At 44.6% G+C, this 14428-nt stretch overlaps 1 protein-coding gene, 1 long non-coding RNA gene and 1 pseudogene across 5 annotated transcripts in view; 2 read left to right on the top strand and 1 right to left on the bottom strand.

The window, feature by feature from the left end:
* LOC109434754 (ribosome biogenesis protein NSA2 homolog pseudogene) lies at positions 1 to 7389 on the top strand (annotated as a pseudogene).
* Positions 1 to 10702, top strand: part of ERCC6L2 (ERCC excision repair 6 like 2) — a 141072-nt gene extending 130370 nt beyond the window's left edge. For 3 of the 4 annotated variants that reach the window (XM_074330256.2, XM_074330257.2, XM_019711982.3), the window contains one exon: positions 7396 to 9190. In XM_074330256.2, the coding sequence (XP_074186357.2) occupies positions 7396 to 8362 (967 nt within the window). In that variant the 3' untranslated portion in view covers positions 8363 to 9190. Of the gene's footprint in view, positions 1 to 7395; positions 9191 to 10462 lie in introns of those variants that run through there. The other variant, XM_074330259.2, reaches the window with a different exon arrangement.
* Positions 10473 to 13931, bottom strand: LOC109434747 (uncharacterized). The gene is made up of 3 exons (XR_002135862.3): positions 13662 to 13931; positions 11594 to 11655; positions 10473 to 10608 (listed from the first exon to the last, which is right to left on the bottom strand). It is a non-coding gene; the product is annotated as an uncharacterized LOC109434747 (long non-coding RNA).
* Between the last annotated feature and the right edge of the window lie 497 nt (positions 13932 to 14428).

The raw sequence follows: 14428 nt of genomic DNA, 5'->3' as shown, positions 1-14428 counted from the left end.
CATCTGTAACAACATTGGACTTCAAGAATAATTCGCAAAAGAAATATAGCTCCTTTGTAAAATATACAAATTATTTGAATTTTAACCATACCTGGTATCTTAAAATATCAAATTCAGAAAAATCTGAATTTGTACAGTTTAAAAAATAAAATTCCCAATATTTTAGATGGTTTTAGAAAGCTAATCCCTGAATTGATAAATCACTTGATACAGACAAATGATATGCTTAAGTGCATTGTAGTCACTTACTCATTGGATATTTACTGAACACTTAATATGCACCCAGGCATTGTGCTGGGTGCTGAGTATACATTGTAAAAAAAAAAAAAAAGAAAGGAAAAAAAAAAAAAAATAGAGCTAACAGTGCAGTGGGATGGGGGCTGGCATTGAACCACTAAGTTTTCAAAAGTAAAAATAACTTATAAATAACTGATTATAAAATGGCATATTATAAGAAAGAAGGGGACAGGCCTCCTTGATAGAGAACAATGGAATTGGGAGGGGTGCAAGTACCTTTCTTTTGGGTAGTCAGGGAAGACCTCGCTACACAGGTGACATTTAAGTTGTGTCGTGAGGGATAACTGAGCAAAGAACCAGAGTAAGAACATCCCTGAGGATGGAAGAGGTTTGGTGTGTCTGAGGAACCGAGAGACTTAGTATAATAAACCAAGCAGAGAGCGGCATGAGATGAAGGTAAGAGATGTAGATGGGGCTGGAGCATGCAGAGCTTCCTAGATGGTGGGAAAGAGTTTGGATTTTGTTCTAAATACAGTGGAAAGCTGTTGAAGCATGACATAATCTGATGTATATTTCTAGAAGATTGTTCCAGCTTCTGTGTGAAAGAGGGCAGAGTGGACTAGAGGAGACCATAAGAACTAGGTGATGATGATTTGCAATACAGTGGTTGCCATGGAGACACAACCAGATGGATTTGTTTGGTGTTAGACTGGTTGTTGGAAAAGAGGGAAGACAGGATTTCTCAACTTTCTGTCTTGAGCAACAGATGGATTTTACTGAATGGGGAAAAACAGGAGAGAAACAGTCTGGAGTTTAAAAAAAAAAAATCAAGAGTTCTCTTTTGCTCGTGTTAAATTTGAGGTTCTATAGACATGTCAAATAGGCAGTGGATCTATAATACCATTCTGGGATTTGGGAACTGGAGATACAAATTTAGAAGTCATCAGCACAGAGATGATAAATTGTTTTTAGAGCCATGGACCTGGGTGAACTGCCTACGAACAGAGCATGGAGAAGAAAGAAGAAGCCCCAGGACTGAGCCTGGAGGCAATAGTAGCCTATTGCGTAGGAGGCACAGTGTAAGATCCTAAAGTCCAAGAGAAGTAAGAGTTTCAAAAAAGAGGGAGCTCTTAACTTGATAAACGTTGCTAAGAGCCAGACTCAGATGAAGTGGGAAAGTGCCCCCTGCAGTTAGCAGCAGAGAACTCATTAGCTGCCTTACATGAGCAGTCTGAGTAGGCAGATGCTGGGGTGAGGTGCACAAACAGTGAATGGGGGGCGACCGGATGGCTCAGTTGGTTAGAGCGCGAGCTCTTAACAACAAGGTTGACGGTTCATTTACCACTGGGATGCTGGGCTCTGCCCCCTGCAACTAACATTGAAAACAGCAACTGCACTTTGGAGCTGAGCTGCTGCCCTCCACAACTAGATTGAAGGACAACGACTTGGAGCTGATGGGCCCTGGAGAAACACACTGTTCCTCAGTATTCCCCAATAGAAAAAAAACAACAACAGAAAACAGTGAATGGGTAGACCCTATGACAACTCTTCAAGTTTGGATGTGAAAAGTAGCAGTAGCTGGGAAACCTGAAAGCTGAGAGCTTCTTCACGCCCAGGGGGACTGCGCCCGCTGTCTCAGCAGTTGTAACCATGCCATAAAACGAATATATTGAGTTATACCATAAGTGTTATGGATATCGTTTGGGTTACCATGAGAAAAAGAGAAAGAAGGAAGGTCGAGAGGCTCATGAACGTTTAAAGAAGGCAAAAAAGATGATTGGTCTCAAAGCTAAGCTCTACCATAAAGAGCGCCATGCTGAGAAAAGATAAATGAAAAAGACTATCAAGATGCATGGAAAGAGAAGCACCAAACAAAAGAATGATGAAAAGACTTCACAAGGATATCTACTGGACAGAGAGGGACAGGCCCCAGCTAAAGTACTTTCCAATATGATTAAATAGAAACGAAAAGAGAAAGCAGGAAAATGGGAAGTCTGTGCCCAAAGATCGTGCCCAGGGAGAAACAGAGATATTAAGTTATTCAAACAGGAAAGAGAAAGAAGAAAGCATGGCAGAGGATGGTTACTAAGTCTGCTTTGTTGGAGACGGCTTTACTCAAAAACCACCTAAATATGAAAAATTCATTAGGCTGGTGGGTTTCTGTTCCCAGAAGGCCCATGTAACTACTGAGCCACCTTCTGCCTGCCAGTATCAGATGTAAAGAAGAGTTCCCTCATCTCCACTGTATACACCTTTGGGTGTCATTACCAAGGGTACGCTCACTGAGGTGAACGTGGGCGAGTTCAGCCTGTGACACAAGAAGGCAAGGTTATTTGGGGAAAATATGCCCAGGTTACCAACAATGCTGAAAATGATGGATGCATAAATGCAGTCTTACTGGTTTGACAGCAGTCTCATACAAGTAACTCCTTATAATTATTGAAGACTCCGCATCAATCAGGAAAACCACCTTCACTGTTATGTTTCTGAGTACTACCAAAGAGCTTATGTGCCTGTGGTCATCAAGAGAACTATTGATTCTATTGTAAAGAACATTAAAATGGTCTAGTTTTACAAAAAAAAAAAAAAAAAAGCAGTAGCTGGAGGGCATTGTGGGATCAAGGGTAGGTTTTTTAAGTTGGTAAGATGACAGAACCGGTTTGTATGTTGGGAGAACAGACTAATAGGGCAAAATGAGATCATGCCAGAAAGGTGATAACAGCATGAAGTCCTGGAGGTAGTACAGGGTGGGATCCACTGGCTAGTTCTAGCCTTTGAGAGGCATTGAAAGAGAAAAGATGAAGACAGGCCCAGATATAGTGATATTTCCTCAATTAATTGAGAATTAAAGTCATCAGTTCACAGCGAGAGAGATTTAGGGAGAGAGAAGTTGTAAAATAAATCATTTATAAAGTAGGAAAGCAAGTTTAGTGGGACTAGAATTACTGGGTGATGTTAAGTCCTTGTTTGAGAGCAAGGCCAGGAAAACCACCTGTGCAGTCGTGCAGACTTCATTCAGCAAGCCTTAGTTGCCCAGTTGCAAACACAAAACAGGGAGATGGCTGGGTTTTCCTAGGGGTTAGAGTGGAGGGAGAGAGAAGCAAGGGATGTGAAGGATGTTTGCGAAGGAGTGATTATAAAATTGAACCTAAGCTGGACAAGGAGATAGTGAGAAAGCAGAGAGTCAGTGAATTGGATGACTTGATTCCAGCATTGGTGTCATGAGGTAATTGAGCAGCTGAGTTGGAGCATGAGATGATTGAATTCAGGGGTTTGGGGGTGGTGCAGTTAGTGGTAACAACAGTGGCAGTGTAGGAGCTTGGGAATAGGGGCCTGACATGGAATTGAGTCTTTGCAGGTGAGGTAAGAAATTGGTGGGCCATGAGTTGGGTGAGACGTCCTCATGGATATTGATAATAATTACCAAGAATGATGGCAGGGGACAGATAGGAAGCACCATTAATCCAGAATCTTGAGTGTTCAGTTCCTAGCAGAAAGCAACTAAGGAGTGAGTTAACAAAATGGGGGAGAGAATGGTTTAGCTGGATAGCATAAACATTATAGAGTTTTGAGAAAACAGTGGTCTAGAAGCAGCAATGTGAAGCATGAACCCTGAGGTTGAAGGGTGTCAAGTATGAGCCTTGATTTGCAAGGGCTACATGGGAGGAGGCAGTATCACGAGGCAACAGAGAGGCCATTCGGCATAGAAGACACAGGGGAATTGGTAGATCATAGCCTGGTTCCAGGGGCACTGAGGAATGGTCAGGGGATTGGATTAGATCAAGGATGTAGAGTAGAAAGAGATGGGATGCCAGTGGTTATGGTAACCAAGGAGTAGACTGAGGTAAACAGGGATGGGAGGCAGGGTCAAAATGGTTCTCAGGGCCTCTGGGGACAGTCGTGGTGGCTCTCTGGGTTCCATATGCTTCCCTCAGGGGGTTGGCAACTCCCAGGCAACTGGTCCTTAGCTGCGCCAGGAAGGCTGGTCCCTCGACCCTTGGGTGCTGCTGTGGAAGGTTGGGGCATGGCTCTCCGCTGCCCACCTTTGCCCAGAAAGGTAAACACCCCACATTGCTACAACAGTGCATCTCCTCACAAACAGATCTATAACAATGATTTTTACCAGGTGTGCCTTTTCACTTTAGGCAATGATTTTGCTAGGAGGCTGACCATCTACTATGTATTTACCAGTCTTTGAGGAGCACGTGTTGTCATCCCCTTTAGCACGGTATATAAAAATACAAGTAAAGGATTAACAATGGTTAGTTTTTGCCTCTCTTCCTTTTTTCTCTACCCAGCCTAGGGAATAAATGCCTCGTGCTGAGTAGAAAGGAGAAGGGTGTCTAACATTAGAATGCCAACATCTGAACTAGGGAACAGTGTCCGAACAGTTGACACCTGCTAACCATCCTATGTTATGAGAATCTACCCTGTTCCATGCTGCAGCCCCACGGATGGTCTAAATAAAGCATTCAGTCCTACCTTCCTTTCAGAAAGCTTAGGCAGAGAGAAAATGATCATTTTAGCTGTGTTCCACCCCTGTTCCCCCAACTTCTCAAGAAAAGGGGAGAGAAACTTAAATATTATCCATGATACATAACTACTCTGGATGCACTTACTGAAAGATACCTATTTTGGGTTTCCTTATTTTTCCCTCTAAGTGGCTTATGAGTGTCTATTCTAGTTTACTAAATTTTCCTCACAAACTGGCCAGCTTATACCCCCTGGTTGTATCTTGCAGTTCCTTAAATTTTTACAGAAAATTCTGTTAAACACCAATAATTATGAAAGCAAGTTAGAAGGCAAAATAAAATGAATTACAATTTTAACTCATCCTGTGAAAGGCAGCCATGCGGCATAATTAACGTGCATAAAATGAGGTTGGAAGCAGCTCTCCTCCCAGAGGTGGCAGAATCACAGGGTCAAGGGCAAGGTCAGTACAGCAAAGTTGAAAGTCCTGTGGCCACTGCTGAGACACCACCAAGCAGTGGATAAATAAAAGACATCAGCCCGTAACCTTGCCAATAACTTAATCCTCACAGCACAAATATTTATTAGAAAGACCACGAAAATGGATTTGGAGATGATTAATAAACAAAATAATAGCTCATTGCTTCATGTGAAGTGACAACTGGAACCTTTTCAGAACATGCTTGTTGCTTTTCCAACAAGATCATTGGCAATTTCCAGGACAGAAATTTGGAAGCTTGTTATTAAATATTCGGTTGGCAAGGAAAGTGGCTGTTAATCAGGCAGAGCTAGTGCCTGGATTTGGAGCAGTTACCAGGACCCATGTGGAGAGGACCAGAAGTCATGGTCTTCACCTGACGCCACAAAAGAAAGTCATGAGCATGCAGTATGGATTGCCATAAAAATCAAAGGAAATACAAACTTTATAGAACCTGGTCTGCATGGCAAAAATAATAGTGACCTTACAGCTCCTACTTACACATTTTTAAATATATATATATTATTTTACCCTCAGGATTCTCTATTGTGTGCAGGATAAAATTCAGACTTCTGAAATTGGCACATGGACCCCTCGTGACTTTCAGTCTCTTCCTTGGTAGTTTCTCCCGCCCCTCTGTGTACCAGGTCCTCTCAGAACTGGGAATGTGCACATACCCTCTCTTCCAGGAAGGCTTCCTCACTCATCTTACCTGACTGGCTTGAGGTGACATGAGAGAAGCCTTCCCTGCTGCCTTGCCCACTACCACTCACTGGCCCGTTCTGTGGGCACCAACAGAGCCCTGCATTAACCTCCATCATGGCATTTACCACTCTCTTTTGGTTTGATTTTCATGCATCTGTCTCCCCCAGCTAGACTATAAAGTCCTTGAAGAGAAGGAGCTAGGGCTTGTTCACTGTTGTGTAGTTCCTACTACAGTGCCTAACAAACAAATGTTTTAAGGAAATATTATCTCAAATATAGATATAATCCTAAAACTTTTGGGATTGGAATCATGTGCTGCAACACCATCTATGGCTTTTGTTTAAAGGAATGTTTACGGGCATTGGGCTCTTCTGACTCCTGACCCAAACTCAGCATCAGCAAAGCAATACCCTCTGTCATAATCCACTCAGGGTTCCATAACAAAATACCAGCGACTAGAGTTTAAATGACAGAAATTTCTTTCTCATAGTTCTGGAGCCTAGGAAGTCCAAGGTCAAGGCGCCAGTTGATTTGGTTCCTGGTGAGGGCTCTCTTCCTGGTTTGCAGACAGCCACCTCCTGACTGTGTCCTCTCATGGCTGAGAGAGAGCTCTCTGTGGACTTCTTATATGACCTCTTAGTGCCTTTACACCTCCTAAAGGCTCTATGTCCAAATATAGTCACACTGGGGATTAGGGCTTCAACATATGACTTTTGGGGGACACAGTTCTGTCCACAGCACCCTCACCTGAGATAAAGAGCAGAGTCTAGTGCACAGGGTCCCTGAACAATCTCTCTGCCTCCATCTTACCAGGGTTCCAGAAGGCCCATTTCCTCACACATGCATATAACAGCTTTTATTAGTCTCTTATACTGAGAATGAAACTTGCTTCTTCAAACAGCATCTCACTTCTTAGTTTATCTCTCTATACTAAAGTCAGACCATTTGGGGGAAGAAAGAATCTAGGTTTATCAGTTTAGAACTTTCCTTTAGGTTCATCAAAAAAAATGTGTGAAATTTCTATGTTGCATTTGTGTGGAAGAAGGGAAAAAAGGAACAGAAGTGAAAAATTCCTTTCTTATTTCCTTGAATTTTCTCTTTTCTATTTATTAAGGCCCTTCTTTGACAATGTTATTTCATGGAACTTGAATGCAATATAGATTTTCAAATACAGATTATATAAATTACGATTCTCAGGTCAGTCATAAATTGGCTGACTAGAGGAGTAGCAGCTGGGATCCCATAATTCCCAGGAAATGCCTAATAGTATAAATCAGAATAATTTAAAAAGCTGCTGATTTCATGAGCTAAAATATTTTTTTCAGTAGTGTAAAGAAAGAGGTCACATTCTACTAGTGTAAAATGTATTTTTATTATGGAAATAAGCTAATATATGTTAAATGAATAAGATTGCTTTGTTTCTATATTTTATATCACTGATGATGAGTTCTTTAAAAATAAACTTTAATAAAAATAACTGCTGGTTTTGTTCATTAAATTTTCAGAAAACAATTCGAAGAAATGGCTTCTTATTTTAATTTGTCTCCTGTAAAGGAATTTGCTAAACATATAACTAATGCCACATCAGAAGAACGACAGAAAATGCTAAGAGACTTTTATGCTTCTCGGTTTCCAGAGGTGAAAGAATTTTTTGTAGATTCTGCTGTAGAATTCATTAAACCTGCCTATGAGGAAGGAAAGAGAGTCAGGAATAAGTCTGAAAAGAGAGAAACGCTGATAAAAGAAAGGCTTCCAGATTCTGAAACTTTGTCGTTTAAAGATTCTACCAAAAAAACTTCTCAGATTGGCAGCACAAAAACATATAAAGAAAAATCAATTAAGCCTCAAAATCATGGTTTCTGTAAAGAGGTGCTTTCTAATGATGCAGAAACTAAGAAATTACGTATAAGCTCTGCCCAAGAGACTGACAATGGGAAAAACAGCCAAGTATCCAAAGATACTACAGCATCCAGTTTCCTGAACAGTAAGTCTGGAGCATATGAGACAGAGTTAGAAAATACCATGAAAAACCAGCTGGACCTCACAAGAACGGGCGTTTCAAGAAATGGGCCCCTTTTCAAAGTGGAAAACAAAAAGACAGAAAATCCAGCGTTAGAAAACATTTCTGTGGTAGGCTTACTCGGTGACACCTCTATTCTTGATGACCTCTTTAAAAGTCACGGGAACAGTCCCACACGACTGCCAAAGAAAGTTCTTTCAAGGCCCATGCAAAAAGCAAAACAGAGACCAAAAGATTTCTGGGACATCTTGAATGAGCAGAATGACGACAGTCTTAGTAAGCTCACCGACTTGGCAGCGATAGAGACTCTGTGTGAAAAAGCACCCCTTGCTGCCTCCTCCAAAAAGAAAGAGGAGTTAGACGCTTCTCTTTGGAAATCCAATGAGAACTTTTTGTGGAAAAAGTTTAACTCAAGTGATACACATGAAAACACAAGTAATGCGCAAGAATAAACACACAAATGAAGCACTTCACCGATGCACTTCTGCCATCATTCTTTACAGCCCTGTGTTCCACATTAATTATGTTAACTTGAACACACTTGTGAACATCTAGCTTTAAACTCTGGCTCTAGGGTTGTTGTTTCAAGTCTAAAATGTTGTCATGTTGTCATTTGTTTTCCTTGATTTTTTATCTAATCTTTTTAAAAATGTGATTTTATTATAGTATAAACCTCCGTTATGGAATGGAAAAGGTTCTGTATTTATCAGGAGACCTGGGGCATGTCTCTTACTGTGTAATTATGTGACCTTGGATAAGTCACTCACCCTGGTGTACAGCTGTTTCCTAATACAGAAGGTGAAGAGCGTGAACTTGATCAACATAAGCATCTTTCTAAGTTAAAAAACTTTGGTTCACTCTCCCAAATTCTATTGAATCGTAGACCAAATTATGTTCACCCTCCAGTTCATGTGTACATTGATGTGTTTCTTTCTTACTAACATTTGGAAAATTATTAAGTTAACTGATTTCCTTTTCCCTCAGTATCATGTACTACTATTATTTATTAAATTACTATTATTAAATTATGACAGTAATTACTAGAACTGAATGTATGGTATTGTGTTAGGATAGTAAGTTTATAACTGCACAAAATCAAAGGTAAATTTTGTGTAACTTTACCGTAAGACGTGATGAAGTAATATCATTACTACCTTCACCACAGAACGCCAGTCTCAACTTTCTATGTAACTATTATGATTTAATCAAAGTAAAGCTTTGTATAGTAATTTTCTATCTCAAGTATAAAGAAATAAGTAAACATTTTATTTTATTTGAAACATATATTTTGTTGAGTTTAATTTATGTGATTGATAACCAATGGAATGTGCTCAATGTCAAATTCATTTATTTGGAAACATTCCCTCAGCCCATGTGTGTACTGTGCTAGGAGCTTGAGGTGTACAGGTGCGGCACTGCTACAGGTAAAAGAAAGGAAACCCTATCCCCATAAGGGTCGTGTCTGTGCAGTCCCGTATCATGCCTGGCACACTGTAGCAGGGACCTGTGGCTTCTCCGGACCCACGTTCAAATGCACTGTAGAAACTGTCCCTCAGTTGAGTTCGCAGGGCTATGATAGGAGTAAGTGTCCAGAAAATAGCCATGAATCAGGAAATGGTGGTGCTCAGAGGTCATTGTTACTGTGTTAAGGGGAGAGGGCGTTCAGGGGACCCAGGATGAGGAGCCATTGCCCAGAAATAAAAAGAAAGAAAGAAAGAAAGAGAGAGAGAGAAAGAAAGAAATCTTTTCTCAGGGGACTAAATGGCCAAATATGAGGGCTGTGAAATATATTTTATAGCATGACCAGTATATATGTGTTAATATATATATATATATATATATATATATATATATATATATATATATATATATATATGATTGAAATGAAATAAAATGTTTATTTACCCTTGAGGCATGCTACTACATTCTTTGACATTTTGTCTTTTATTGCACTTTTGGCTCTTGTGCATCTATGTTTTTTCATGCTCTTATAACTCACTAAATTGATTTCGTGACCACTAATGATTGGGAACCACATTTTGAAAATCACTTTTTTTATGTTTTGTTTGTTAGTTGGTTGGGGTTTTTTTTTTGTTTGTTTTTGCTATACTTGCAGTTGAGTCATGTTCAGACTTATCAGATGCTACATTTCACCACTGAGGCGCTTGCTACAAAATGAACATGTTGTGCAGTCTGGTGGACTTGACACATAACCGTAGTCAGCAGTTGTGCGATCAGCTGTTCAAGGAATTCGGATAAGCAAGTAGATAGCACTTCATCTGAGTTCATATACCAGACAGGAGAGTTCCGACATTTCAATAAAAGTGCATCTCTCACAAAATAAAGTACGTTTTAAAGTTTTTACATAGACATGACCTTCAATCAAAAAATGTTCATACAAATACTAGTTCTATACTCTTCAAATACAACGAAGTGCTATTACAGAGATTTTTAACAGTAATAGTCAAAATGGGAGCAAAAATACAGAGCTGAAGTTTGAAAATTACTTTCCAACAGTTTTCAGTGAAACATCAGTCATTATTATCACGCAGGACCAGTGTGCCAAGCAGAGGACAGGGTCCAGTGTGGAAAGGAGCCAGTCAGAACGTGTCAGAAGAGCAACTGTGAGGGTTGGCTTTCCCTGCAATGGAGCACTGGCAAGATTTGGCTGAACCATTGATGAATCTGGGAACAGACCCTATGAAGGGTGGACAGTAAGAATGCTTCCTACCCCAACCCACTGGCTGTGTGTCACCAAGTTCTGCCAACTAAATGGTGGCCCCAGGCAAATCCCCGGGCTTCTTTCAGCCTGTTTCCCCTTTATATTTGATATGGACTGTATCAATGGTGGTCAAGCATCTTTTTAAGCAATTGAACTCTAAATTTAAGGAAGCTCAATTATTTAAGGCAATTAAAATGGAGGTCTGTTGATTCAAGCAACAGCACTGTGGTTCGGTGGGGCACTAGTTTGAAAACCACAGGGATGAGATCATTACTAAAAAACCTTCCAAATTCAAGTTTTGTGAGCTTAATTGCTACAATCTGTCTTTTTACTTCTCTTTAAAGCAATGATACAGTTTCTGGCTGCTAACACTCAATGCAGTTATTAATGTTGGAAACTGAGGCAAGATATTGAGAGATTTGCACTTGAATTCCTTAGGGTTCCCTTAAAGCCCTGACACCACTTCTTTGAGTAAATTAATATCTGCAAGTGGTGTGGCTGGCCCTAAGGGGTCAAAGCCTTGTTTGCAGAGATGAGTTGCTGATACACTTTTTATCAGTCCAAAGAAAATGAGAAAGCCACCTGCCCCCTTCCAATAGTCGACTCTGCCTTCCTCCCCCAGCCACTGCCCTCTGTCCACATTGCTAATGCCCTACGTGGTCTGCCTGAGAAGCTCCAGGTTCCTTCTAGGTCAGTGCCTGACCCCCAACCCCAGCCTTCCCTCTCCCCCCAAGCACCCTGTTCAGCAATCTCATGGAGGCCTCAATGCCCTGCCCAGCAACCTAATAGCTTTCCCTCCTCAACCCCTCTCCCGGAACACTGTATCATACTCAGGCCTCTGAACTGCCGGATTCCCCTGTTTTAGTAGATACCTCACCGTCCTGCTCCACTTGGGGGGAAATCCCATCAGCAAAATTCAACAGGCTGAGCAAGGTGAGGGAGGAAGCTCTGAATGTCATACCTGGGACACTCCAGAAGCCAAATCACCGTGCACGTCATGGTCTGGGGCAGCAATTCACTGACCTGCCGGGAAAAGGCAAAACAAGCCAGTCCGCGGAGCCCTTGCAGAAGTGCCACTTACCTCCTGAAATAGCCCAGGGCTGACACATTGCCCTGAAAGGCACAGCAGCTCCTGCAGTTCTTAGGGCACAGCCATGTGCTGTGGGGTGTTGGGGTCCACAAGCAGGTCTCGGGAAGCTCAGTGTCCCCTACAAGGGCCTGTGAGGAAGGGTACAAGACGTGCTGGACAGAAGGCAGGCTCCCGGAGTCCAGAGAGGTAGAGGAAACATGCTTTGGGCTGGAATGATCAGAAAAGGCCACCCCCAAATTCCGGGGCATGGGTTGGTGGCCAGGCCTGAGAGAATGGGAAGGCCAGAACTCCACTTCCTCCTGTCTCCCCTAGCCTTTCAAACCCCGGGCGAGCAGGAATGTGGCCCTAGTAGAGAAATCTGTTTGGGTTTGGCCATATGTAGGAGCTTCCTACAATTACCTTAACCTCCAAGATACACACGGAGGTTGGTAGGGGATGAGGGGCAAAAGGGCAGAGAGACAGAGCCAGACAGACAGTCTTGAGTGTCTGGGACCCACAGAAGCACGCGGAGATTTCCCGCCTGATACCAGCCCTGGACACGGCCCGAGTCTAGCCAAGGAGGGCGGGTGGCTGTTTGTCCTGTCCTCTGTCGCCTGTTACTCTGTGGGATGGTGTCAGCCACCTGTAGCCCGGCTGCTGCTCGGCCCTGCACACCCATCTCTAGGAGCGTCGCCGAGGGTGAGTCAGCCTCGCCCAGGGTATGGCCTGCCCCTCCCGCAGGGCCGGCAAACATTAGGGAGCATATATAGGTAGAAATTGCTTCCACTAAAACAAAGTTCGTTTGCATTTTCCTCTGCGAGTTTCCAGGCCACCCCCCACCGCTGAGGATCGTGGCTACAAACCCTGCCGCGGTGCCACCAAACCCAAGGCGGTTTCGTACCGCCCCCCTCCCCACCAGCAGGAGAGACAATCTGCTCCTCCGAATCGGGGTCTTTTGCTCCTGTTGGGGAAAAGAGAAAGAAGCTAATGAAATTACACTCGGCCGTATTGATGGGAAACAGAAAAGCAAATCCAAGGGCTTGCGCCTCGAGGGCGCGTTATCTGCCATTAGTCGCAAACCTCAGAAAAGTCCCCAAGTGCCTTCGTGCGCAGGAAGCGATGGGTGGTCGGCTGCTGCTCACCACCCGGCTCCCCCCGAAAAGGGAGGCACGGAAGGCGGAGGAGCAGCCCTTTGTAGGGTTCTGCCTCCCCTCGAGCTTCGGGAGCTTGGAGCAAGTGATTATGCCCAGCCCCGCGGATTATGCCCAGCCAGGCGGGAGTTTGCAGGGGGGCAGGCGGGGGCGGGGGGCAATCCCCAGATTGCGATGGGCGGGGCGGGGATCCCAGGCGGGCTCGTTCCTCCCGCGCGCTCACACCGGTCGGCGGCCCACAGCCCGCGATCGCCCGGGTTCGCAGACACCACTTCGACCCGCGGGGTCAGAATTCTGGTTGTGAAAGGCGAGCCCCTCCGCCCTCCGCCCTCCGCCGCCAGGGCCGGTCCCTTCCGGACCGCGGACTGCGCGCGGCCGCTGGCTGTGAACCGCGGCGGTTCCTGCGGTCTGGCGGGCGGCCCGCTGGGAAACCAGCCTCTACTGGATCCCGAGCGCGTCTGAGGTCAAGGGAATTAGGAGGGCGGAGGCGCGGGGAGGTGGACGGAAAGGTCAGCGAGGTGGACCTCCTGGCCGGACCCGAGAGTGGTGTCAGCTAGTGGCCCTGGGCGGCCCTGCCGGGCACACCCGACAGCCGCGAAGCTGAGGGTCCGAGTTAGAAAACTGGGCTTAGCGCCTCGCCTGCCCGCATCCCGATAGGGGCTGGCTGCTCCGAGAAGCAGGCCCCCCACGTGCACGAAATGCTCCACCTCCAGCCTGAACCCCACGCCTGCTGCTTCTGCCTCATGGCCCGAGCGGCCACATCTCCCGCCCACACCCCGTAAGAGCTTCCCCGCAGCTGCCTTCCCTACCTTCCACCTTCCTCCCGCCAGCAAAGCCGGCGTCCTCGGCCAAGTGCCGCTTCCCAGCCTGTTATCAAGTCCTGGAGAGAACGTCTCCAAAGTATTTCCCGAATCCCAGTGCCAAGGACCCGAATTCTCGCCCCTCCACTTCCCATCTGGACGCCTGCAGACTGCTCCCTGGATTCCTAGGCTTCAGCCTCCTCCCTCCTTAATCCATTTTCCACACCGCTTCCTCCAAGAGCGTGTTAAAACACACAGGGACCTTGGCGGTTGTAAACCTGTTTCCTCTGTTGAGCAGGCCCTGGGAGGCTTGGACTCTGAGGGCAAGGGCTCGCGTTTACTGAGGACTTACTATGTGACATTTGTTAAACTTCAAGTGGATTTTCTCATTTAACTGCTCAACAACCCTTCTGGGTAAGTACTGTTATCATCTGTTTTGTAGAGGAAGAAACTGAGGCACAGAGGGTCACGCAGCTTGTGAGCAGTAGAGGCAGTCTGGAGCCAGGCAGGCACCCCTGAGTCTGCTTCTCCACCATTGCAATGCACTTCTGTAGAAAGCCCTGACCTTCCTAAGGAGCATGGAATGACCCACAGCACCAGCTGTGTCCTGAGGTCCAGATGGCAGCGACCACCTGTTAACTAAGTGGGTGGGGCAGGTGAGTGTCCAGTGGGTTTGGATCTGCAGCGCCTCAGAGCCCCACCGCTGTTTTGAATGGACTAGTCATCTGAGGTTCTCGCCGGCCGAGTTATAGAACAGTCTCCAAACTTAGCTCCTC

This window comes from Rhinolophus sinicus, chromosome 16 (genome assembly GCF_057876585.1).
Source record: "Rhinolophus sinicus isolate RSI-liver-muscle chromosome 16, RSI-T2T, whole genome shotgun sequence".
Taxonomy (NCBI): Eukaryota; Metazoa; Chordata; class Mammalia; order Chiroptera; family Rhinolophidae; genus Rhinolophus; species Rhinolophus sinicus.
This window is presented reverse-complemented; position numbering and strand designations above follow the sequence as displayed.